The sequence below is a fragment of the Anabrus simplex genome, chromosome 9, assembly GCF_040414725.1.
Source record: "Anabrus simplex isolate iqAnaSimp1 chromosome 9, ASM4041472v1, whole genome shotgun sequence".
Classification (NCBI taxonomy): Eukaryota; Metazoa; Arthropoda; class Insecta; order Orthoptera; family Tettigoniidae; genus Anabrus; species Anabrus simplex.
The window spans coordinates 142,805,518-142,831,544 of NC_090273.1; the positions used below are offsets into that span (position 1 = coordinate 142,805,518).

The following is a 26,027-nucleotide window of genomic DNA, read 5'->3' on the forward strand; positions in this document are numbered from 1 at the left end:
GATGGTAATAATGATATGTTTGGCACGCTCTAGTCGGATGCGAGTTGCTGACACCAATTGAGATAAGGATAGGGAAATGGTCACTGAGGTGCGTGTCCTTGATGGTGGTCCATGATATGTTATGAGCGAGAGGGATTGAACACAAAGATAAATCAACTGCACTTGGGGCAGATCCCGGGGCAGTTAACCTGGTAGGTGAGCCATCATTCAGGATTATGAGTTGTTGTTCAACTACTGTATGGTAGAGATTGTTGCCTTTTGATGAGTTGTCTACACAACCCCAGTAAGTATGATGCTCATTGAAGTCACCAGCAATAATAATCTGTGGATAGGGTGTAAATTGTTGAAGTATGGTGGTCCATTGAGCTCGTGTAAGATATATGTCCGGTGGACAGTAAATATTAACAACCATTAGATTGAGCAGCTGGATCGCAAGGACATATAGATTGGGGATAGAAGTCTGAAACGAAATCACTCTGTAAGATAGGTTGGTTGCTATTAAAGTAGCTATTCCATCACATCCATATCCATCTATCCTTTCAATTTTATAGCCCTTCAGATTAAAGTTGGAGGATGGTTGAAACCAAGTCTCCTGTAACAAAATAATATGCGGCACATATTCCTGGATAAGTAGTCGTAGTTCATGTTGTTTTGTCAGAATACTTCTGCTATTCCATTGTAGTATTCGGAGCATTTAACTTGAAAAAATTAGTTACAGATTCCCGCAGCTTATTTACCACGGGGAAGGTCTGATCATTTGGCCCTAGGAGTTGAAGAAGCTGCAATATAGTGTTAATAATTTCTGTTTGCAACTGCTTGTGTTGTGGCACAGACGTAGATGCTGTACCTACTTGAGGCGGTGGGACTGGCAGAGGTGAGGCTGAGGCCTCTTGAGTAACAAAAGCATTCTCTTTCTGGGTCGCTGGTGTAAAAGTACTCGAATGACTATATGGCTGATGTTGCCCAATAATAAGACGATGATAACCAGCTTTATCATAGCCGGGTCGCGGAACAGGTCGAGGCTCCCTAGCAACTATGGAGGTAAATTTTCTTTTCCTGGGTGTATCAATAGCTGATTGGGATGTTGGTACCGGAAGTGGGGGGAAGTGTTGAGGGTGTAAGGCAGGGGCATATGTTGCAGGTTGTAACTGCTCAGCTGCCTCTTTGAAAGTGATGTTATCTGTACACATTATTTTCTTGATATGTACCTGATATTCATGCATCGTACAGTCTTTTGACCCCACTTGATGATTCCCTTGACAATGGAGGCATATTAAACAATCCTGCTGGCAATCATTGGTAAGATGTGACATAGCACAGCGTCCACATCGAGGTGATTTCGCACGACAACAAGCTGCTAAATGCCCATAACGCTGGCAAGTCTTACAGATTAAGGGGTTGAAGATAAATGGTTGGACCTCCAGAACCACACTAAAGAGACTGACCTGGCTAGGCAACTTTTGTGCCCGAAATGTAAGTTTCACAGAGCCGGTTGGTAGGTATTCTATTCCATTTTCTGTGACAACTTTTCGGTTAAGCCTTTGCACTTTGGCCACTGGGAAGATGGACTCAATGTGCGCAAGTATCTCTGGTACTGTTATATCTTTATCAACTCCCTTTATCAAACCAACTCTATAGACATTGGATGTAGGAATATAGGCTTTTAGCTTTTTCTCCTGTAAGAGAGGATTATTGAGAAAATCATTGGCGTTTGCTGCGTGAGTAAAAACAACTTGTATTCGATTGCGCCCTTTTCTAACAATTTTTTTAACACCAGGAATTTTTTTATCATAAAATAATTTCCCTAAAGCCATAGGGTGAATCCCCGCCACATTTTTTTGATCTATAGATTCTACCATAACCAAATAAGGGCCAAAATGTTCGCGCGAATAGGTTTCCTTAACTTCGTCCTGGGTATTAGTATCCAAATCCATACTTTTAGGTTGTTGTGTGCTACCAACGTCACTCGGGGTATTAGTAGCCAAATCCATACTGTTAGTTAGTTGAGTGCTACTGAGATTATTAGTAGATGTTAAATCAGGTTTTGTAGGGTTGGAATTAATTGTTTTTTCCTTCCGCTTCACCACAAGTTTAGGTGGACGGAGTGTTCCGCCACCCCCACTTTCAGCATCCATCGCCTAAAAATCGTCACACACACCGACTGTCACACAAAACACCACCGATGCACGGCCGACACACGTCCACGCCAAGATCCGGAACAGTCCAGAAAGCTCGACGGTCAAACGAATACTGATGGCGGTGAATCTTAGGCCTCCCGGAGTCGGCTATGCTCGACTTTGCGTGACGTCACGTGTGGTGCTAGATGGCGGTGAATCTTAGGCCTCCCATTACAGAACACATTCGCGCTGCACGTGTTTACGTATCTGCATCATAGATGGTGCTACTAGTTCCTCAGAATCGATTCCGGAATCGGATACCCGATTCCGATTCCCCAGGCATAAGGAATCGATTCTTCACGATTCCAAATGCAACCCATCACTACTAATATCGATAGCTGCATTAAGGTCTGATATATTGTAGTTGGTCTTGGTCCTGGTCCTATGCCCTGAATCGATTTTTTAATGAAAAGAGCTGTATTTACTCCATTCGCTGCATGCATAATGTATCCCTACGTTATGTTTCATCCTTTTTCCTTCCAAAATTCCAGAGTTTAAATTTTTAAAATGAACTATTGGAGCTATTTGGGAATGCATATAGTGCAAGTTACGGAAATCGCTCTTACTAATTCCGGAAGATCGTTAAAATATATCCGCTATCGATTGTCGTTCGTTAAATATTTTGCAGTGTGACAGCTGATCACCTGACTGAATGTCGTGTTTTTAATCACCTGTGCTGAAGTTCTCAGTTACGTCATAGTTCAGCCGTTACTGTGGTGATAGTACCGCATGACAGGCGATGACTATAACCTATTTACTTTGATGCAAAGTGAATAATGCCTACGTTAGGCCAGACACTGTCTCCGCTGTCCCTGCTCGTAGCCTACTGCTAATGGTGCATTGATCTGATTGTCATCAGCAGAAGTGTTCTCATGACGAAATCTATTCTAGATTTAATCTCACTTTCAAGGTCTGTTCTCTCCACGTAACATCCAGGGCGGAAAAATGTGGAGTAAACTGCCTGACGTGTATCATGATTTCATACACATTCTCCATTCGTTGCCCATCATCATGCTTTAATAATCGTCGCGTACAAGCCGATTAATCAGTGAAAAGAAAAGAAATGATGTGGGAATTAATCGAATATTTGAAAGACCCACTCTTAGTTGCTAGGATACAGGAATATTATGGAGTGAGAATCGCCAATAATTATTTAAATCCAATTAGCGTACCGAAAGGTAACGAGTGTCAGAATGGAGGGTTAACTAGTACTTTCAAGAATGAAAATGAAGACATTGTGTTGAAACAGCGTCCGTCTTCTCAAAAATCAAATTCACCTAATAAATCATCCTACGCGGTGAAGAGTAATGGGTCTGTACGAAAGAATGTCGAAGACTCTGAAACCGTTTCTTCAGAGTCGGACTCTGAATCTAAAGGTTATGTTATTACGAACTGGATGTGGTATTATTTATTTATAGTGGGAACTGCACTTGGTGATGAAATATTTTATGCTTCATTCATTCCATTCTGGTTTTGGAATATTGATGGAGCTGTCGGCAGAAGAGTGGTGTTGGTATGGGCAATCATCATGTACGTAGGTAAGTTGAATTAACTGCATTACTGTATTATATTATTGTATCGTAGGAATTTTAGATAACACATCGGTAAGGGCTCAGACAAGGGTTATGGTTCAACTTAAGCCATTACAGCGCCTGTAATTGACTGATTTATTTGTATAATGTACCTGTAGGCCTACTCTATGGTATAAAACTTGCTTTGCTATGAATTCACATTGATGTAACCGATTAAAATTGCTAGCCTTGGTGTTGGCATTCATAGTTGGTGTTATAATCTACAAGACATCATTAGATTTCAAGATCATGTTGGATTATTAATATATTCCCATGTTTCATAGAAAATATGTGTTTGCCCATCTTTGCAAGGCTAGTAATTTTACATAACTCGAACATGGAGAGTGACAAAATTAGATTTGGTATAACCGTCAAGCAGTAGGTGCAAATTCAGTGTTGTGATGAATGCTGGGTATTAGATATTCAAAATACGATTTATCGCAGTGGATAGATGACAGCAAGGCGAGCAGCTGGCATGTCAGTGGACTGAGTAGAGTCATCACATGAGTGACATATTACCGACAAGATGATTTATAGAGAAGAATTTGTGAATGCTACAAATGCAAAAACAATAGAACAAATTCAGAATGGAATGTGTGTTGATCATTCAGAGCAAAAGGAACCAATATAACCAAGGACTGATTGACTACCTAATTAAGAAGTCATAGATTTAGTGCACTCCTGTGCCTGACGTGCCAGATGAAGTATGTCAACTTCATATCAGTAAATTTATGGCATGCAACAGAACTCCTTCACAACAACATTCTGGTATCTCTATGTCTCCTGAAACCATGAATGTAGATCGTAAGACTAATGCAGTAATATTCAGTAGTCATTCCTCAGATAATGACGATCACTATGTGGAACGAGACAAACTGCTAGACATCTAGTTGCTGCAAAGAGAACTTGCTTTGCCACTTCAGAAATAAACTACAGCTGTTGTAATAATGCTAAAAGGCTCAAATTGAATTTCATAATTGCTCTATTGATGATGAAGGCATTAGTACAGCCCGTAGACCGGCAAAGATGCCTTCTTTCATCACTATGTCAGCAGTTCATCTTGTTTCACCAGCTAAAACCCAAAATAATATTCGTGTCCAATATTTTGGGCCATGAAAGCATAAATCAGAACATTTCAAAGTCAGCTTTTAATAAGAAAATGACATATGCCTCACTCTATAAAGTTCTCAAGTTGGGCTCTTAACTTAATGTGTCCAGCTCCTTGGCTGAATGGTCAGTATAGTGGCATGCAGTTCAGAGGGTCCAGGGGTCTCCTAGTCAGATAAGGGATTTAATTTTTTTTTCTTTTTTTTTTTTTTTTTTCCTTCTTCTTTCCTGGCCGTATGCATGCCCACAATAGACACTCCTAAGCATCACTCAGGGTCGACTTTTCTGATCCGTAGAGAGTACGCCCTGTGGTTGGATGTCTCTGCCACTGGAATGCCGTTTCTTTTCAAGACCTTTCCGGCTGTATGCCACCATGTTGCTTATAAGCTATAAATTTCATTTTTGCTCCGTATTGAAGTGTAATTATAAGAATAAATTGACAAGAGGATCCACCTTTTCAGTACAATATATCAAGTAAGTGATATTACATAAGTCTTGGGGCTAGTTTCAGCCACTTAGTGGCCATCTTCAGCCAAATAAAAATTAAACAGATTATGTGATAACTAAAACATGTGCATACCAGCCAAAGACAATGTTGTAGGAATAATTATAACATTAAAATATATAATAACAAAAATTAAGGTTATGATCATCTTGTCACAATATGATCTCTCTAAGTTGACTTAGGACTTCTTCTTTGCCCGAGGTCCTAAGTCAACTTCTTTTGCCTTATCCAACACTCGGAGCCATATGTGAGGGCAGGTCTAACAACAGTCTTGTATATCTTGCCTTTGGGCTTTATAGGCATCCTGCTGTCACATAAGACGCCTATCAGCAAGCACCATTTCCTTGGCCTGTGGACTGGGTGGTTGTGCTGTTCCTGACATCCTTGCAACTTGTACACCACACATAACACTATCCTCCATCACAATAACAAGTAGGTCTAGTTTCCTGTACACAGCACATGCTGCTAATCCTTGTCAAAGGGTCTACCTTACCAGGCTATCAATGTCCACATTAAATTATTATTACTCTTAATGTATCCAGTTCCCCACTTGAAATCATATTTAGAAAGATAGCAACATACCAGAGGATAAACACAATGTTAAAGTTCAGCATCAGAAGGAGGAGTAACAGTAAGAGAAAACATATAAACCCTAAAGCGCAAGCACAATCTCCACATCTTCATCCACTCATAATCATAAATTCTCCGCTCCAACAAGCTGGGCACGGATGTTTACGAGCCTCTTCCAGTTCGTGGTGTCCATCCACAGCTGATGTCCTTTTTGCAGCAAGTTTAAATCGCGTTGCTCCGGTGAAGAAGTAGAGGACTGCTAATAATCATATTGCTTTAAAAATTACTCTCATATGTTCAGAACTCCATTTTGAAGTTAGTCAGGTCCCGAAATGTACGTTTTTCCGTCCCTACCACCTCCCATCACGTTTTGCAAGGTCTTTGAAAATTGCTTTTCCCAACCATTACAAGGTCTCCTTCTGGGCCTTCTACCAACATCGCTTCTTTCATGCTATGCTCTTGGCGTCCTGTTTCAAACCATCCTTCTCACATGTCCATACTATCGTAATCTCTGTAATTTTAAGGTTTCCACAGACTCTTATCCAATCCAAGTTGTTACCAAATATTCTCATTCCTTATTTTCTTCTCTCTCTGTCTTTTGGAGACACGAACAAAGGAACTTCACATTTCAGTGGTCTGTAGGCATTTCTTTGCAGGCCCAGTCAATGTTGCTACCGGTACTTTCAAGTACAAGATAAGTTTTGTACAGTGTGATCTTGGAAGCTTGGGGAAATGAGTCATTCTAAAGTACTTGATGAACAGATTGTGGAGCATAGATCTGGATTGTGCGATATTTGTTTTCATTCCAATTTTTTAAAATGTTGTTTGTTCGGGTTGTCGACCCACGTGGATCTTTTGCTCCTACTGGCACCATATTGTATGAACCTGCGTGTATAGTACGCAAACCTTTTCTTGAGCCCTAGTTCCCATTCTGCACTATGGAGCTCAGGGCTCAAGAAAAGTTTCGTGTACTATAATTGGAATGGCAGTAGTGTGGAATGTTGTGTGTGAGGAAAGGAAGATTGAGGACATCACAAACACCCAGTCCCCAGGCCAGGGATATTAACCATTACAATTAAGAAACCCTGACCCAGCCGGGAATCGACACGTTGCCCCCTACACCGCGGGGCCGGACTTCATTCCAATTTACTGACACTTTAATTATTCTATCACTGACAAATTCAATCTGGCTACAAACATCTATATCTTAATGAAGTATAAATCCCACTCTATTTCTTGACTCCAAGCTATTTTCAAACCAGTATAGTTTATAGTCTAGCTGCAGATGTCTTATTCCTGTTGCCTTACATTTTATTTCACTCATTCCCATGATGAGAAATTTCCTCCTTTCCATCATATCAGCTGTCTCTTCAGTTCTATTTGTCAGTGTTAAAACATTCAAAGTTTCAATCTGGTTGAGTCTTGATTTGGGTTTCGTGGGTGGTGAAGCTTCGGTCTGAAAGCCATTGTAGACACCTAGCTGTTGTGGTTGTCTTGAGGTCTTCGATCCGAGGCTTAAAAGCACACTTAATTCGCTATTGGCCAGCTATGCCAACTATGCCTTTACCAGAGCCCCGTTAGCAGTCACTTTTCAGGGTTCCTGTAGGACCTTCACAGCTACCGTAGCAGTTACGGGGCACATGATCTCCACTGTACTTTACCCCTACAGGCAATCCCCTACTTCATGCCGTTGCCCATCTCCCACATCGCGTACGACGGGGACTACCATCTTCAAATAAATAGGCTGTCCATATCCATTCCAGTTGTTCTTCATCCATTTCTTCTCAGCCCCCAACAGCCCCCCAAAGCTTCATCAGGTAGGGCAAGCTTTTACATTCACTGAGCAGCCATCTTCTCAGATCTTCAATCTTGATATGGGATCTATAGGATTAGAATAAAGGCACAAAAAGACAGGAAAAGGGTTGAGATAAAAACAAGATGAATACTGGTAGTAAAAGACTATGATCTTCACACATCAGGATGTTCTTTACACGTTTTTCCTCGCCTCCTCTTTCACTTTGCTCCCTTTCTCCACACTGATCTGTCATTGTGTTCATCCTACTGTATGTTCCTTTCTAGGTAACTATCATTGTAACAGCCTTAAGTCACTCGCTTCCTCCATCAAGACATCCTGTGGCACAGAGCGAGGTCAAGGCTGCCAACAGACAGCGATATTCCCTGAGCAAGCCTTAAGTTGCCTGAGTGAAGGACTGGAGACAGCGGCAGCTCTATTCTCACTTTTAATTCACTGCTTGCTCCCATGCTAGCCACAACACTGCACGCCCCATTAATCAGCATTGGAAAGATGGTCCTAGGATTGTATCCTGGCCTTCCCATATCCCACATATGCCTGTGTGATGTCATGAAATAAGCGGGATTTTCCCTAGTGTTTTCTATCCAGAGTTACACTATCTCTGGATTTTACAGGGACTCAAACATTTAACATTGGTTTTAAGTGATTTCCATGGCAGTTTCATGTTCTGGATATGGATTTCAGGATCATCAGGTTGCAGAAACTCAATAGAATGGTTCACAAGCTGATGAATATATCCATCCCTTTCAGAGATGATGTCATATGTTTTCTACCCATAGTACTTTCTGTTCCATGAAGTTAAAAAGAAAAGAATTATGAATTTTCAGAGTTGAGAGAAAAGAAAAAAACCACTATTTTCAAAAACTAACAAAAACCACACCAAAAATATCCATGTTCCACCTTACAGGCCCATTAGGCAACAATATTTGTTGGAAAACTGTCAAAATTAACCATCAAGTGTCACAAAATCAATAAGTAGCAAATATATCAGTATCAACCATAACCAGTCCATTGAGCTTAATAGATGCTTGTTGTTTAAAGGGGCCTAACATCTAAGAAGAAAATCTGGTGATGTCAAAGAAGATAGGATCACTGTGATGACTGACATGATTGGTGCATTTCATGTTTTCATTACATGATCAAAGCTGCTGGAATACAGGGTCTGAAGTGACTACACAGAGTGCTTAATGCAGTGTAAAAGAATAATTATTGTATTACAGTAAGTTATTTCTGTTCAAATGTCTATATTAGGGAAGATGAATTGAAGCAGTTGTCATATTATTTCCAGGGCAAGGAATCAAAGATATTGTGCGCTGGCCCCGTCCATCATGTCCGCCTGCAGTCCGACTCCAGAAGAAATGGGCATTAGAATATGGCATGCCTTCTACACATGCTATGGTTGGGGTGGCCATTCCTTTCTCAGTTATTCTGTATACGATGAATAGGTACCAGGTGAGTGCTTTTTTGTTTCCTTGATGAGCTTGATTTAGTTTACGTGAGGAACCAGTCCTCTTGTGCTTGGCTGAATAACACTGCCCTTCAGACTCCTGGCTCAGACCAGTGGTATAAGATGTTCAAATATTCCAGCATTGTGTCTGTAGTTTTACTGGCATGTAAGAGAACTCCTGTGGGACAAAATTCTGGCACCTCACTGTCTCAAAAAGCTATTTTAAGTAGTTAGTGGAACATAAAACCATTTATTATTATTATTATTATTATTATTATTATTATTATTATTATTATTATTATTATTATTATTATTATTATTATTACCACCGGGGTTTCGTGGATCACAGAAAGGTGAAAGAAGGTGGCGGGCTGAATGGGTCTGTCTACGAAATTCAAAGATTCTCTTAAAACTTTAAAAATAAAGGTTATATTTCTTTTCAACTTTCAAACTTAACAAACCTTCACTAGGTGAAGAAAAAAAAATGTCAGGTACAATCACAATTTTGACACAAGAGCAGAAAACCCCAAAATAGGGAATTTATAAGTTTTGAGCTTCAAGCTCCCAGTTTACAAATTTGCAACCTCACCAATGTTGTGTTATTTAGACAAGGGCAGAAATATCCCAATTCAAGAGCACTTTGCTTCAAGGGTTACAAATACAGCCTTCCAAAGGCCCCACACAATATTACACAAATACCTGAAAAGAGCTCTCCAAATTCAAACAAGGAGACTGCGCTCCCAATTCCTCGCAGCCTACTCAAGGCAATTTTACATAAAACCTTACAATCTCTGGCCTCTCTAGGCACAGCCTACAATTTACCATCTAGTTAATACAGGGGTATCCAGTACCCATACTACTGGGCCTTCGTGGAAAAGAACGGGTTAATTTACTGGCCCAAACTCAAAATGTATGGTGGCGTACACTTGCGCTCCTAGAGAACCAAGTATAAAACCCTACTTGGGCTCGTGGCCCGATGATACAGAGGTTAATCCCAAGCTACTGAGGTGACTAGAATGAAAGGTTAATTTAATGCATTACAGGAAAATAAACAGTTACAAAATCGTAGTCGCCTCAAGATAAATTGAAGGGGAACTCGAGAGGGTAGCGCACTCTCTATTCCTGATTTAAGACTTTATGAAATTTTTCATGAAAAGGAAGAAGTTTACATTTTAGAAATCAAACAGTTACATAGTTAAAGCTTCAGAACGTTCCCCTCGGACAAGTTTGCAGGGATAGCTACAGAGATAGAGAACTGGTGGCCATTACCTGGGCTGATGTTCTGCCTGCTGAAGGATGAGGCACCCCGCCTCTGTCTTAACACACACTCAATACTTCGACGATCAATAAGACAAGGTAGCTTGAAAAAACCACAGCTTATATACCCGAGGGAATGGTTTAAGAAGTCTCTGGACTAAATCTGGACACACCCTCTCATTTTTATTGGATAGTTTAAAAGTTACAAGAAGCCTATTATTGGCTGAAAAATAATTACAGAAAATTTCCCTTTGGCCAGAGTCAAAGCTGGCGGAACGAGAAGGAAGTGTTGCAGACCTTTGAACATCAAAATAAATGAAAGTTAATTTAGTTGAGAAAATATAAGAATACAAAACTTCTTTAAATCACTAGTTCTTCCACTGTGCACCAGAGTGCATGACCACAGTTTTTGTAAGGACATCTGTGGAGAAAAGTTCAAACTTCTTGCTGTACACGAAAACAAAATAAATAAATCCAGTCAGGTTAGGAAACTTTAAAATAACACAATACTGTTATTTATGAGTGACATCTTCCAATTAATGTCCCAACTTCATGCACTAGCTGTTTCAAGATTTGTATGAGAGATAGCGTTCCTTAAGGTGCTTCTTTTAAATGTGTGGAGTTGAAGTGTATCTCCTGGTACGATTATTATTATATATATAATTCGCTGGGGCCATCAAGGACCACGTGAAGTCTTGTTGCATTTGACACTGAACTTGGCTTCTTTAGAGCCCAAATTTCCCTCATTCTTTATGAGTGGGCCTGCTTACGCTCCTCTGTCCAAGCGGCACCGTGTCTTCTCTTCGGTTGCTCGTCTCGGTTTAGCCCGTTCGTCAATATTTTCTTGCGGAAGAGATCTCTGTTAAGGGCGTCTTCAGCTGAGATATGTAGCATTTGCAGGTCTTCTTTGGTATTTCTAAACCAGGGAATTGTGGTTTTGGGGTTTGAATCAAAAAAGTGAAAGATTTCTTTAGTTAACTTTCTTCCGTCCATTCTTTTCAGATGACCGTAAAATCGTGCCAGTCTTTTTCTGATTGTATTGGTAATTTTCTCTATTTTGCTGTAGACTTCCTTGTTGGATCTCTTTTGATGGATTCCATTTCTGTACTTTGATCCCAAGAGTCCTCTCACAATTTTGCGTTCTCTTTTCTCCAGTTCTTCAAGGAGTCCTTTGTTGGCATTTAGAGACAGGGTTTCGGCTGCATATAGAACTACTGGCTTCAGAACTGTTTCATAGTGACGTATTTTGGTGTTTTGGGAAAGGCATTTTTTGTTGTAGATTGTGCGGGATGTTTGGTAGGCTATTTCCAGTTTGCGTACTCGCTCCTGAAGTGCTTCTTTGTCCAGTCCATTTTTCATGATGATCTCACCCAGGTATTTGAATTTGTCTACTCGGGTGATGTCCCCGTATTTTGTATGGAGTTTTTGTGGAGCCTCTTTGATGTTAGTCATTACTTCTGTTTTCTCAAACGATATCTGCAAACCAGTTTGTTCGGCAATTTCCTTTAAAATTTCAACTTGAGCTCTAGCGGTTTCTATGTCTTTTGAAAGAACAGCAATATCATTGGCAAATGCTAAGCAATCTGTTGCGATCCCCTTGGATTTGGTTCCTATTCTCAGTGGACTGTAGTTGGTTTCCTGTAATCTCACCCGCCAGGTTCTGATGATCTTTTCAAGAACACTGTTGAAGAGTATCGGGGATAGCCCATCACCTTGTCGGACTCCTGTTTTGATGTCAAAGGAATGCGAGAGACATCCGTGGAACTTCTCCTTGGATTTTGTATCGGTCAGGGTGGCTCTAATTAATGCCAGCAGTTTCAAATCAACTCCAAATTCATTTAAGATGTTTAGCAGGACTTCCCAGTCAATGGAGTCGTACGCTTTCTTAAAGTCCACAAAGACAGACACATACTGCTTGGACCTTAGTGTACAATATCTGATGATCGTTTTGAGATTTTGGATCTGTTCAGCTGTTGAGCGACCTTTTCTGAACCCTTCTTGGTATTAACCTATTTGATGTTTGACTTGTGCTTCCAAACGCTCCAGGATGGCAAGTGATAGAATTTTGTAAGCCACGGGTAGCAAAGATATTCCTCTGTAGTTGTTGATGTTCTTCATGCTGCCTTTTTTGTGTAATGGATGGATCAAAGCTATTTTCCAATCTTCGGGTAGGGTCTCCTTGTTCCAAATTTCTTCTATTTGCTTTTGCAAGATATCAAGTGATTCCTCTGGGGCATATTTCCATAGTTCTGCTACTACTGAGTCTTCCCCCGGCGCTTTGTTGTTTTTGAGACGGGCAATGTGGCGCTTGATTTCATCTCTGTCGGGTGGTCTGGAATCTGGGTACCTGAGTAAGGGTTCCTTGGTCTCAATGGCGCTTTGCGGTTTAGAGCAATTAAGTAAAGTCTTGAAGTAATCTGCCAGAATGCTGCAATTTTCTTCATTTGACGTCGCCAGTGTGCCGTCCTTTCGCTCAAAGCATAGAGATGGTGGTTTATAGCCAGTGAGTTTGCGTTTGAAGGCTCCGTAGTACTCTGCTTTCATTCTTCCTAAAGTTTTGTTCTATCTTTTCAATGAGAGATTTTTCGTATTTACGTTTCTCAGTTCTGAACACCCTAGCTGCTTGGGCACGTTGGGTTTTGTAGGTTTCCCAATCATTTTCTGATTTCGTAGAGTAGTACTGTTTCCACGCATTGAGTCTTTCTTGGAGGACTGATTCGCAGCTACTATTCCACCAGGCTTTTTGACTTGACTTTGCTTTGTTCGGGTACCCATCCTTTTACAACTAGGGTTGTTAGCCCTAGAGGTTGCCTCAAGATGTTTTCTGGCTTCTGGTCATTTACCAGTCTTCACCGTAACCCTGGCAAGGGACCAGTTTTTTTTTTTCACGGTGGTATTTTATTTCCCTACTACCCTCCGACTCTGCTGGCGGCAGAGCCAGCGAGCTTCCCCAATTCCAATGGGACGCGCCCGATGGAGGTCACCGGTAAATCCCCACACGGGCGATTATTATTATTATTATTATTATTATTATTATTATTATTATTATTATTATTATTATTATTATTATTATTATTATATTAGGACCTACTAAAGACCACGTTCCAATTTCAATTCTTCATCCTTTGTTGTTGTTCCTTCCTTTTCTTCCAATATTCCTTCATTTTTTCACTATGTTTCTTTTTTCTTTCTTCAGGCCACTTTGTGCTGGTTTTCTTTGCCTCCCTCCCTTGGGATCCACCCATCTTTAAAACTTTCTTCCTGAAAATTTCTCTTTCTCTTTTTTGATATCTTGAATCCAGGTGGTTATTATTGACTTTTTCTTCCAAAGATATTATTATTATTATTATTATTATTATTATTATTATTATTATTATTATTATTATTATTATTATTATTATTATTATTATTGTCTTGTAAATGTTTGTTGACAGACTAGTACCTACAATTACAAGTAAATCATGTGCATATTAATCCATATTGGCTATATAACTTGAGAAAAAATACACAGAGAGCAACCACCTAATCAATACACAATATTCTAACCTAAAAAGATTATTTATCAGACATAAATGGACATACGTCTAGGCAAGGAAAACAAAAGGGAAACAAGCGAACTCATCGTCTACATTTAGAAGGGCGGAGGGGGGGTTTCCTGTATTTGTTGGCAGTGGTCCTTTGAAATGTAAGCTGGGATGTTCAAATGGCACAGTGGCTTTAATAAGATACCAGGTTTGGTCTTCAAAGATCTGGGTTTAATCTCTGTGCAGGTCGGGTAGGACACAGTCATCCTTTTAACGTCTTCCAAGGAAAATCAGAGATTTTTAGACTTTACCCAATGGGGTATTCTGATGTTTCCCGGATGACACAGCGTTTGATGAATTTCAAATTAGAGTTGATAACTCCACACATCCTAGATAATGCATCAGCAACAATATTCTGCTTTCTCAGGAGATAAGAGATTTCAAAATGATAGTACGGGAGTTATTTTGCATAGGAGAGATTCTGCAATTTCACGTTTCAGATTTTCCGTATTTGTTATTTCATTGGCTGCATGGGGAATGATTTTCACTTAGTCGAGGTTCTTAATTTTTCCTGAACCGGGCAAGTTGACCGTGCGGTTAGCTGCTGTGAGCCTGCATCTGGGAGATAGTGGGTTCGAATCCCACTGTCGGCAGCCCTGAAGATGGTTTTCCCTGTTTTCCCATTTTCACACCAGGCAAATGCTGGGGCTGTACCTTAATTAAGGCCACGGCCGCTTCCTTCCATTTCCTAGGCCTTTCCTATCCCATCGTCGCCATAAGGCCTATCTGTGTTGGTGCGACGTAAAGCCACTAGCAAAAAAAAAAAAAAATTGTCTGAGAATTTGGGAATCCATTTGGAATAGTGGGTGAACATTCAAACACCTCATTTTAAAGTTGTTGTATCTCAGGGCACTGGAAGTTCTAGGTCAAATTGTCTTGTTACTCAGAAGGTGGTCTATGTAGCATGATTGAATCCTGAGAGAAATGTTGGTTATCCCTATCTTTTGGCCACATCAAGAAATTTATCCAAATTTATGTTGTGTTCAGACTGATCATGTCCATCATGATGATATCAAAGCATCTGAATATCCCTTAAAGATACTCATCTAATATGATTTTATCTATAATTCTCTGGAAACCAGCAAATCCATTAATCACTTTGAAATATATTATTTTGAATATATTTTGATATAGACATCCTGCAGCTTCATATTCTGTGAATTCCTTCATATCTTCCTGAATTTGTATTTGATGTTTGTTTGTTTGTTTGTTTGTTTGTTTGTTTGTTTGTTTGTTTGTTTGTTTGTTTGTTTGTTTGTTTCAGTACCATTCTCTTTTTGTCACTGTTTCTCATCCAAGCCAAGGGGTTGGTTTTACAATGCCTTCGTTTGGTAATCTATCAATCTCACTGTTAATGGATGCAAAGTCTCGTTGGAAGAAATGTCAAGATTTTGTGGCAGTAGGCTTGCAGTTTGGTTGTAAATTACTGAAAAGGCGTGGAGGTTTTACAACAGTATGTGCTGGGCTACATATAGACAATGGGGGTTTTGATCCCCTAAAGGCCAGATCAGTTTTGGAATGCTGTCTCATAGTATCATGTCCTATCAGTATATCAATACAGAGATTAGAGAGACCAGACAGCTTAACGTTTTTATACTCATGTTCCTGAATTCCTAAATCTGCTTGAATGTTTCCGTCTGAGGTTGAATAAAAATTTGAAATGGTCATAGACAGGCCATTCCAACTCAGCATTTGGGGGCTTGGGAGCCCTGACTCAGGCCCATGTGTGCCCACGGCTGACCCTCACTGCTGTCTCTTTCTTGCTGTGGCTGTGACAATGTAAAAATGCATGCACTGTGTTTCTGACCTTGCCCTTTTTAGCGATATTACAGATCATTTGAGTGATTTAAATGTTTCTTTGTTGGGCAAAAATATGTTGATTGGTGAGAAAACCCTGGAGCATTAACGTCATCAGTACATCTGCTTTGTGGACTTCGAGAAGGCTTCCGATCATGTACCTCGTGATGCTCTTTGGATGGTGCTTCACAAGATTGGCAGTCCTCCAACATTCCCATTGGTCAAGAGCCTCCGCGAAGAGATGCAGTGAAATCTGCGTCAGTAGTATGCTTTCAAAAGGGTTTGAAATCAGTTGTGAAATGAAACAAGGTGTGTTCTTGCTCTAATATTGTTTTCCATTTACTTCAGGGCTGTGATAAATGATGTACTGAAAAATGATGGGTGTCCTCTTCCAGTATTGGTATGATGGAGGCGTCTTCAACTTGCGAAGACCCTGAGCAGGTTCCAACTGTAAATGGGTTGATATTTGCTAATGATGTGGTCATTGTCGCAGATATGAGGGAAGGACTTCAGAACAGTGTGAAGAGGTTTCACGAATCTTGCACCAGATTTGGACTCTAAATCAAGTGTAAAAGAAACGTAAGTAATGGCATGTGAGATAGACCCTGCAGTGTACTTGCCATTAGATATGAACACTGATGGTGTGAACCTCTTAAATCTGTGGAGAAATTCAAGTGCCTGGGTAGCACTATAACATATTAAGAGTCTGATTTTGGTTCATATTGAAGTCACTAAAATGAAAACCTACAACTTTTTTTCCAGTCATTGACCGGGTCAGGGATGGAATGAATGAAGCCGCCATCTTGCGGCGAGGATAGGAATTGTGCCAGCTGCTGAGGCCTGTCGCAATCCTCTGGGTCAATGATTAATGACTGACAAATGAAATGATAATGGAGAGCATTGCTGGAATGAAAGATGACAGGGAAAACTGGAGTGCCCGGAGAAAAACCTGTCCCGCCTCCGCTTTGTCCAGCACAAATCTCGCATGGAGTGACCGGAATTTGAACCACGGAACCCAGCGGTGAGAGGCTGACCGCCTGAGCCACAGAGACTGCTGAAGTCACTAAACATGTACAAATACAAATGTAAAAGATCCACCAATTTGATATACTGTATCATCATTTCCCGTTTCCAGCTTCCCGGGTCGGGTTGTGAATCAAGGACTTTCATCGCTGCCTGTCTCTCCACCACTCTTCTCCTTTTTTAAGTGCATCTTCTGCTTTTCCTCCCCTCTTCTCTATGCACTCCCACACTGAATCTGTCTATCTCCTTCAGGATCTTCCTCGTGGTCTCTAACTTCTCTGAAAAAACTTTTTTTGGCACACTCTCTTCTCCCATTCTCATCATATGCCCATACCACTTTAGCTTTCTTGTTTCTATCCTGTCTTGCAGTTTCAAGATTCCTGTCCTTTTCCTTATTTATTCATTTCTAATTCTATCCTTTCTGGTCCTGCCCTCGATACCTCTTAGGAATTTCATCTCTGCTGCCGTATTCTACTCTTCTTGTGTTGTTGTAGTCCACGATCCAGCTACCTAGGTTAGTATGGGTTCATAATATGTTGAATTTAATACTTTATTTGGGACATCTTGGTTTCACAAAATACCCCTTACATTCTGGTAGTAGCTGTTTGCTCCTTGTATTCTTTTTCCAATTTCCTCAGTTATCTTTCCATCTTCTGTGATCAATGTACTATTTATTCAGATAAAAGTTATTACCTGACAGCAAATACCAGTACATGTTTCATCCACTTAGAGGAAATCTTCAGCTAATACCATCAGTACTAAACCATTTACACTCAGTTATTAAAAAGAACAATGGAATTAAAATTTATGGGAAAATAGTGCATGACTCATTAAAATTTAAAATGAAACATATTCTGGCAAGCTAATTACTAAAGTCTTAAAATTGTTATTTGATGTGTTGATACACATGGTCTTGATGTGGTGAGAACCAAATTACAGTAAAACTTATTTTATATGTTTCACTCTTATACGTTTTGTACACTTATACAGGCTTTTTTCAGCGGTCCCGACAAAATCCTATACCAGACATATATGGCGAGTTATTTCATTTATACGTCTTTCACTTATACGATTTTTACCCTTATATCTTCAGTCCTTGCAAGCAGAATGCTTCGTTCATACGATTTACGATGGTTTTAGTCTTCAGAATCACAAGAAAAATTCTAATCAAAAACTTATAACTCGCACTGTACTTTTCTTGGAAATCATACCTCTGTACGTGCATGTTTGGTGACCTGGAAGCTATTTTCAAGCATACAGTACTCTTGGTGTTCTGTGCTTCAGGTGTGACCGAGTTGTGATTAGCATCGTGAGATTTGTGAGTAGTGAACATGAGTGAAAGAAAGAGAACAAGCATTATGTATTTTGAGTGTAGTGAAGGAAAGTGGCAACATGAAACAAGTTGAAATTGCTAAGAAATTGGAGATTGCTCCGTCTACCTTAAATACTATTGTAGCTAAAGCTGCGGAAATAGAAAAAAACGCGTGTTAGGTGTTACGACAAATAAGCGGATCTGCATTCAGGGCGGGAAAAAAGAACGCCTGGCATCATTTCTGTGAGCAGTGGGAGTCAATAGATTGGCGTGGATCTGCCATAATTACGCTAGTAACATTAATCAGTCACTACCAATCTGCATTTAGGGCAGTTGCCCAGGTGGTAGATTCCCTATTTGTTGTCTTCTTAAATGATTTCAAAGAAATTGAAAATTTATTCAACATCTCCCTTGGTAAGTTATTCCAATCCCTAACTCCTTGTCCTATAAATGAATATTTCCTGTTTGTCCTCTTGAATTCCAACTTTATCTTCATATTGTGATATTTTCTACTGTTAAAGACACCACTCAAACTTATTCGTCTACTAATGTCATTCCACACCATCTCTCCACTGACAGCTCAGAATATACCACTTATGATATAGATGTTAATTCCCATTGGGAACCTGAAATATTTGTCCCGAATGAGTAAATTTATAATACCAATATAAATGGTCCATTATTGGACATTATAAATTTTCCAGCTAACTTATTCCTGGTTGCCAGCATTTCACCCCAGTGTGCTAAGTTGGGCTCATCAGTTGGTAAATAGCACATCAACCAAGATGCATGGCTAGTGCATACCGTGGAGGCCACTGCGTAGGCTACTTGGAGCCACTGGCAGTGCCAATGCACTATGAGAGACTTAGGTGTTAATATAAGGAAAAATCTTCATTTGGGGTAATCACATAAATGGGATTGTAAATAAACGGTGCAGATCTCTGCACATGGTTATGAGGGTATGTAGGGGTTGTAGTAAGGATGTAAAGGAACTTTCACTCCATCAACACAGTAATTAAAACTGACAGGACTGTTCCTATTTGTGAAACTCACAATCTGACTTTTAACCTCGTTTATCATACCATTGCCTGCTGTCGATCTCACAACATTATCGAGGTAATTTTGCAGTTGCTCACAATCTAGTAACTTATTTATTACTCTATACAGAATAACATCATCCCCAAAAAGCCTTATCTCTGATTCAACTTCTTTTCTCTTATCATTGATATATATAAGAAAACATAAAGGTCCAATAATACTGCCTTGAGGAATTCCCCTCTTAATTATTACAGGGTCAGATAAAGCTTCACCTACTATAATTCTCTGATTTCTATTTTCTAGAAATATAGCAACCCATTCAGTCACTCTTTTGTCTAGTCCAATTGCACTCATTTTTGCCAGTAGTCTCCCATGATCCACCCTATCAAATGCCTTAGACAGGTCAATCGCAATACAGTCCATTTGACTTCCTGAATCCAAGATATATCTGCTATATCTTGCTGGAATCCTACAAGTTGAGCTTCAGTGGAATAACCTTTCCTAAACCCGAAATGCCTTCTATCGCACCAGTGATTTATTTTGCAAACATGTCTAATATAATCAGAAAGAATGCTTTCCCAAAGCTTACATGCAGTGCATGTCAAACTGACTGGCCTGTAATTTTCAGCCTTATGTCTGTCACCCTTTCCTTTATATGCAGGGGCTGGTATAGCAACTCACCATTCATTTGGTATAGTTCCTTCATGCAAACAGTAATCAAATAAGTACTTCAGATATGGTACTATATCCCAACCCATGGTCTTTAGTATATCCCCAGAAATCTTATCAGTTCCAGCCTCTTTTCTACTTTTCAACTTTTGTATCTTATTGTAAATGTCGTTATCATAAGTAAAGTAACAACCCAGTAACAGCACAGACTCGATGCACTTCATGACCCATCGCTAGGAATGTATCACAGATGTTACATATGTGTTTATAATACCCTAACATTTTTTGCTGGTTTAATTGTGAAATTCATTCTCATTTATTTGTTCTTGTTCTTTGTTCTCAGTATCCTGTTTTCCTGGGAGTTTTGTTCGCCATCGGATGGTGTTCTGTAATATGCATTAGTCGATTATATCTTGGGATGCACTCTGTATTGGTAAGATAAATAATGTTTGGATCATGTTACGTATTACAATATTTCACCCTCTTGTGAAACTACCCACTTAGTGATATTTTCACATTCCATCCTATCACATCTCAAGGAATCTTTTCTTGTACCTGGGTTGTCAGACTTGCTGGGACATGATCGGCTTTCCAGTTAAAATTCACACGGCCCTCTTCGAACTTCGGAAAGGCACAAAAATTCCTGCATTTAGAAAATTAACACCACTTTACTATCTTTGTCATCCCTTGTAACTTGGTAACTTTTTTCATAGTTATTAATATTTTAGCATAAATGTTATTTACGCAACAATGTGCATTTGAATTTTGCCACATTGTCACACTCCGTTGTGAATAGTCGGAATCTCTCTCAAACTGTGGGTTGGGGTGGTAGAATAACACCCACATTATCCCCTGCCTGTCTTGAAAGGTGACTAAAAGGGGCCCCAAGGGCTCTGAACCTGACAGCATAGGTTGGCGACCACGGGGCCTTTAGCTGGAACCTGGTATTGCTTCCACTTACGTGTGCCAGGCTCCTTACTTTCATCTCTCCTATCCGACCTGCCTTTTCTTTCCCGACCCTGGTGGTATTAGAGCATCAAGGCCTGCAAAGTCTTTCATTTTCTCGCCCTTTGTTGCCCTTGTCTTTCTTTGGCCAATTCCTTCATTTTGCAAAGTGTCTGACCCCTTACATTTTTTTTCCTCTGTTAAGTGTTAATAGAGGATGGTTACCCAGTTGTACTTCCTTTTAAAACAATAATCACAAACACCATCTTCAAGCTGCGACTGAGTTCCAAATTTTTTTCTATAAAAATAAGAATTCTTATGTGAAGAATACCTAGCTTTAAATAAATGTATCACTGAAAAAAAAATGTAGATGAAGATTTTTGTGAGGGGAAAAAAATCTAAAATAGGGGCTGATATTTTCTTTGAAGTACTGAGCTGCTCAGTTGGAGAAATATTTTTTTATTTTTTCCTACACCCCATTCTAACACTTCTTAAGAAAGAATTTTCAATGTCTTCAATGTGTGAGTGAGAATAATTATTGGTAAGTCGATTACAATTTATGTCGAGTTCAAGCAATTTTTAAATTCTGAAAATGGAAAAATAAAACTTGTTGAAAATGCGAAGTCTAGTGATAAATATGTATAAACTCCCAAAGTATATGCTTTATTAAAACAGGCATTAAAGCAGATAAATATTAATGTTTTATACCTGGAGAATTGTAACTAATAAGTTATTTAAATTATTTGTTTAAATTCATGAGCCTCCGTGGCTCAGGTGGCAGCACACCAGCCTCACACCACTGGGTTCCGTGGTTCAACTCCTGGTCACTCCATGTGAGATTTGTGCTGGACAAAGCGGCGGCAGGACAGGTTTTTCTCCAGGTACTCAGGTTTTCCCTGTCATATTTCATTCTAGCGTTCGGCTCCATGGTAAATGGTTAGCATGCTGGCCTTTGGTCACAGGGGTCCCGGGTTCGATTCCCGGCAGGGTCGGGAATTTTAACCATAATTGGTTAATTTTGCTCGCACGGGGGCTGAGTGTATGTGTCGTCTTAATAATCATTTAATCCTCATCACGACGCACAGGACGCCTACAGGCATCAAATCACAAGACCTGCATCTGGCGAGCCAAACCTGTCCTCAGACACTCCCGGCACTAAAAGCCATACGCCATTTAATTTTTTCATTCCAGCAACCCTCTCCAATATCATTTCATTTCATCTGTCATTCATTAATCATTGCCCTAGAGGAGTGCGACAGGCTTCGGCAGCGGGCACAATTCCTATCTTCGCCCCTGGATGGAGGCTTCATTCATTCCAGTCCTGACCCGGTCTAATGACTGGAAACAAGCTGTGGATTTTCATTTTCATTTAGTTTAAATTCATATAAAGGCTCTTTAACTGTCAAACTTAGGAATACCTATATCACAAGGTGTGATGTAATGTGTAGGTACTGTATAATGTAAAAAGTATCCCACATTGGCAATTTTAAAATCTGTCATATGAACTGTTCAGTTTGTAACTAGAAAAGCTCAAGTCCTAAATTGTGCTGTAGGTATGTGTATTGGGCTGTGTTGCCAAAGTTTGTGGCATGCACATTACATTTTAATACATTGGACACAATTGCAGGTTATAAAACTTCATTTTCCTTGTCCGTATTGAAGATTTACTTGTGATACAATTCCTTTAGTTTTGCCAATTGCCACCTTTTCAATACAATACAATATTGGACACAGTTCCCCAGCATTACTCGGGTTCCCTTATTTACTGCTAAAATCTTTGTATGTTAGATTTGAAACTTCCATGTTTCTTCTGGTAAACATGCATAACAATATTACAGTCCCTCATACTGCTGCTACAAGGGAGCACTGGCATGCCTAGATAGAACACACTTGTTTTCAAGAGTAGGAAAAAACTCTTTATTTTCCCTCTCATTTTTACAGTGGCATCTCAGTGTCTTGAATCTCTGAACAAAAGCAAGATAGGAACCCTGATAAACTATAAGACAGGATTCAAATTAGATGGCAAAGTCATTGAAAGAGACTGGAAGACGATCAAGACATTAGACTGCCAAAGCTGCAGTACACCTCTCCGTTTACCCTAATGTATTCAAACTTTATAACACAAAGTCAAAATGTTCGTAATTGGGACTCTAGAGAATGGATTATCTTTACCGACCACATTTATTCTTTTAAATAGTCTACTTATGATTATTTAGCAAAGTTAGACATGAATTTGAAAGAAATTTAAATTTCTTACATGATTTAAAACAAATGAGGAAACAAAAACTGAAATACATGATAAATATATTTGCCCCTTCTCACATTTTTATGTAAGAAATAAAAATAACAAATCAGTCCAGTGTTGTGACAGGCAGTTGTACAAAAGAAATAATTAATTTAGCTCAAAATGTGGAACTTATAAATTGTCAAAATTTATCATAAGGAAACCTTAAAATCTATTGATGAAGCTTTCAATTGCCATAAAACAAGAGACTATTACAGGACATTTAAACAATAGCAAACAAATTATACTCCCCCTACTCTTCTGATGAATGATATGAATGGAAAGGTGGCCCATAATGATTATGACAGTGCAATACAAATTCAAGTAAAGTGGGTTACTTTACAGAAGAAACATTTATTAGGTACTAGTTTTGACTCATTATCAGGATCGTCATCAGCCAAAAGCACGAGTTGCGCAATATATCAAATAGTTTATAGAAATTGTAAAAAAAAAGTCGCTAAAACGTAGTGGATTTGACACTGAAAGGTGAAGAAGAAATAGTCACAGTTGTGGTAAAAGTTTCAGATAATGCATAAAATGCATAATTAATGCACTTAGCTGTTTTTGTACTCTGGCTTTCCCTGTCATATTTCATTCCAGCAACACTCCAATGTCATTTCATTTTATCTGTCATTCATTAATCATTTTTTCCTCCAAGCCAGAGGAGAAACCCCCTCTCCACTCCTCTTCACTGCTAATTTTAAATAAAATGAATGTAGAATTTAATAAAAGTGAAGAGGAAGAAGCTCTTTTTAACAAACGGCTCTTTTCAGGGTTGAATTCTGAGTTATTTAGTGAATTGTGTTGCTATAATTTGGAATATGCCTAAATTGTAATTCTAGACCAGGTACTACTACTACTACTACTACTACTACTACTACTACTACTACTACTACTACTACTACTACTAAATGAGCCTCTGCCTTAAGAGTGCACACTGCTCATTCAAAACAGCACGTCAGAGTAGGGATCGAATAGCTGAAATACTATAATAATAATAATAATAATAATAATAATAATAATAATAATAATAATAATAATAATAATAATAATAATAATAATAATAATTTTGTGTGGCTATTTCTAGCAGAGTACAGCCCTTGTAAGGCAAACCCTCCAGTAGTTATCGAAATATAACAATTTAAAATTTGGGAAGAATGAACACTCCTTCGTCACCTGATTCATAGTGCCGCCCACCTGGCGTGTATATATAGGCCACTGGACCAAGGCCAGAGAGGAGAGCAGTCTGACCCATGTGGCGAGTACAGTCTGTCAGTGCAGTCTCGTCAGTGAAGGGAACTGCGTGTTATTGTGGTGGAGGACAGTGTTATGTGTGGTGTGTGAGTTGCAGGGATGTTGGGGACAGCACAAACACCCAGCCCCTGGGCCATTGGAATTAACCAATGAAGGTTAAAATCCCCGACCCGGCCAGGAATCGAACCCGGGACTCTCTGAACCGAAGGCCAGTACGTTAACCATTCAGCCAATGAGTCGGACGCTGGAATACTATGATGAACCAGTGAGTTGCGTACCACCAGTACGGTATCAGAAAATATATGAACCAGAAGAATGACATGCTAAAGAAGAAAGTTTTCTATCTCCCCAGCTATTTCCCGCCAATATTCAGTCAGGCTGTTATACTCGGTATGCAACAGTAATCCCATGTATCGGAGTTGACCGGCAGCATAAGAGACAAAGAACATCACCACAGACAATGGTCAATGTAATGTTATTATTGATCAATGTTATGCGCTTTCAATATTGTAGGCCTTCACATTTAGTTTTCTTCCGACTCTGAAATACCACTCTTATCATAGTCGGTACGGTAAAATTGATTAAACATAAATGGTCGGAAATTGTATTCTCTAAAACTTTTGTTATGTAGTACTTTTCGATAGGACGAATAAAATAGGTATTTAAAAATTAAATTTTTGGCACCTTACCATAAACTACAATTTCATAAAGGGCAAATAAAATTGTTTATAACTTAGACCGTAGTTTCTTATTCCCCGACTCTTTATACCGACTTTCATTAAATTCTGTTAACCCATTTTCTCGTGGTTTGGCGTTGATGATGTACCAGGAAGGCCTAGGTCTTGGCACATATAAATTAAAAACTTTATTTTCAGTATACATTTCCATTCCGATACGTGAACAGCTGTGTGAAAGAATGTTCTAGTACATACCACACTTCACGAGCAAGTCGGGCAAGGTCAAGTGACGTCACCGCCGCTTGCAGCTTACTTCCCCTACAGACGTTTCTAGACTATTTAATTAACTTTTTAATGCCTAGACCGATTAAAATGAGACCAACGCTAAATTACAGCTAACATTGTGGAAGTAATACCCTGCTAATTTCAAGTAAATCCATCCAGTGGTTATCGAAATATAACAATTTAAAATTTGGGAAGAATGAACACTCCTTCGTCACCTGATTCATAGTGCCGCCCACCTGGCGTGTATATATAGGCCACTGGACCAAGGCCAGAGAGGAGAGCAGTCTGACCCGTGTGGCGAGTACAGTCTGTCAGTGCAGTCTCGTCAGTGAAGAAAGTATGCTCCGTCGCGATTCGCGAGGGCGTAGTTATGGCCATGATCGAACGCCGTTGAATTAGTACCATACGTGAAGTTCCAACACGCCGCGACGACGGTAAAATTCTAGACGTTTCCGTAATATAACATTTGTGAAATTATTAACTGAATAAGACTATAATTAGGAGTGAGAATTCAAGTATCCGGTATTTTACGGACTGGTACAGTTTACTAATTTTGTGTAAATTGTGAACTATGACGATATCCTAAATTATCGTGTGTGGCAAACGGAAACCATAATGTATAACCACTTTAATAATTCTAGGACACATTCTTTTAAGACAGTATATCAGTGAACTGTGTTTAACTTTATTTTCTCAGTATTCGTCCCAGAAC

At 39.4% G+C, this 26,027-nt stretch overlaps 1 protein-coding gene and 1 long non-coding RNA gene across 3 annotated transcripts in view; both read left to right on the top strand.

Annotated features, from left to right (window-relative positions):
* The first annotated feature begins 2,817 nt into the window (after positions 1-2,817).
* Positions 2,818-26,027, top strand: part of LOC136881092 (sphingosine-1-phosphate phosphatase 2) — a 68,554-nt gene continuing 45,344 nt past the window's right edge. The window contains exons 1-3 of one of the 2 annotated variants that reach the window (XM_067153713.2): positions 2,818-3,715; positions 9,032-9,195; positions 20,214-20,303. In XM_067153713.2, coding sequence (XP_067009814.2) covers positions 3,241-3,715; positions 9,032-9,195; positions 20,214-20,303 — 729 coding nt within the window. In that variant the 5' untranslated portion in view covers positions 2,818-3,240. The remainder of the gene's footprint in view (positions 3,716-9,031; positions 9,196-20,213; positions 20,304-26,027) is intronic. The other variant, XM_067153714.2, reaches the window with a different exon arrangement.
* Positions 15,246-17,552, top strand: LOC136881093 (uncharacterized). The gene is made up of 3 exons (XR_010860982.2): positions 15,246-16,137; positions 16,224-16,407; positions 16,591-17,552. It is a non-coding gene; the product is annotated as an uncharacterized lncRNA (long non-coding RNA).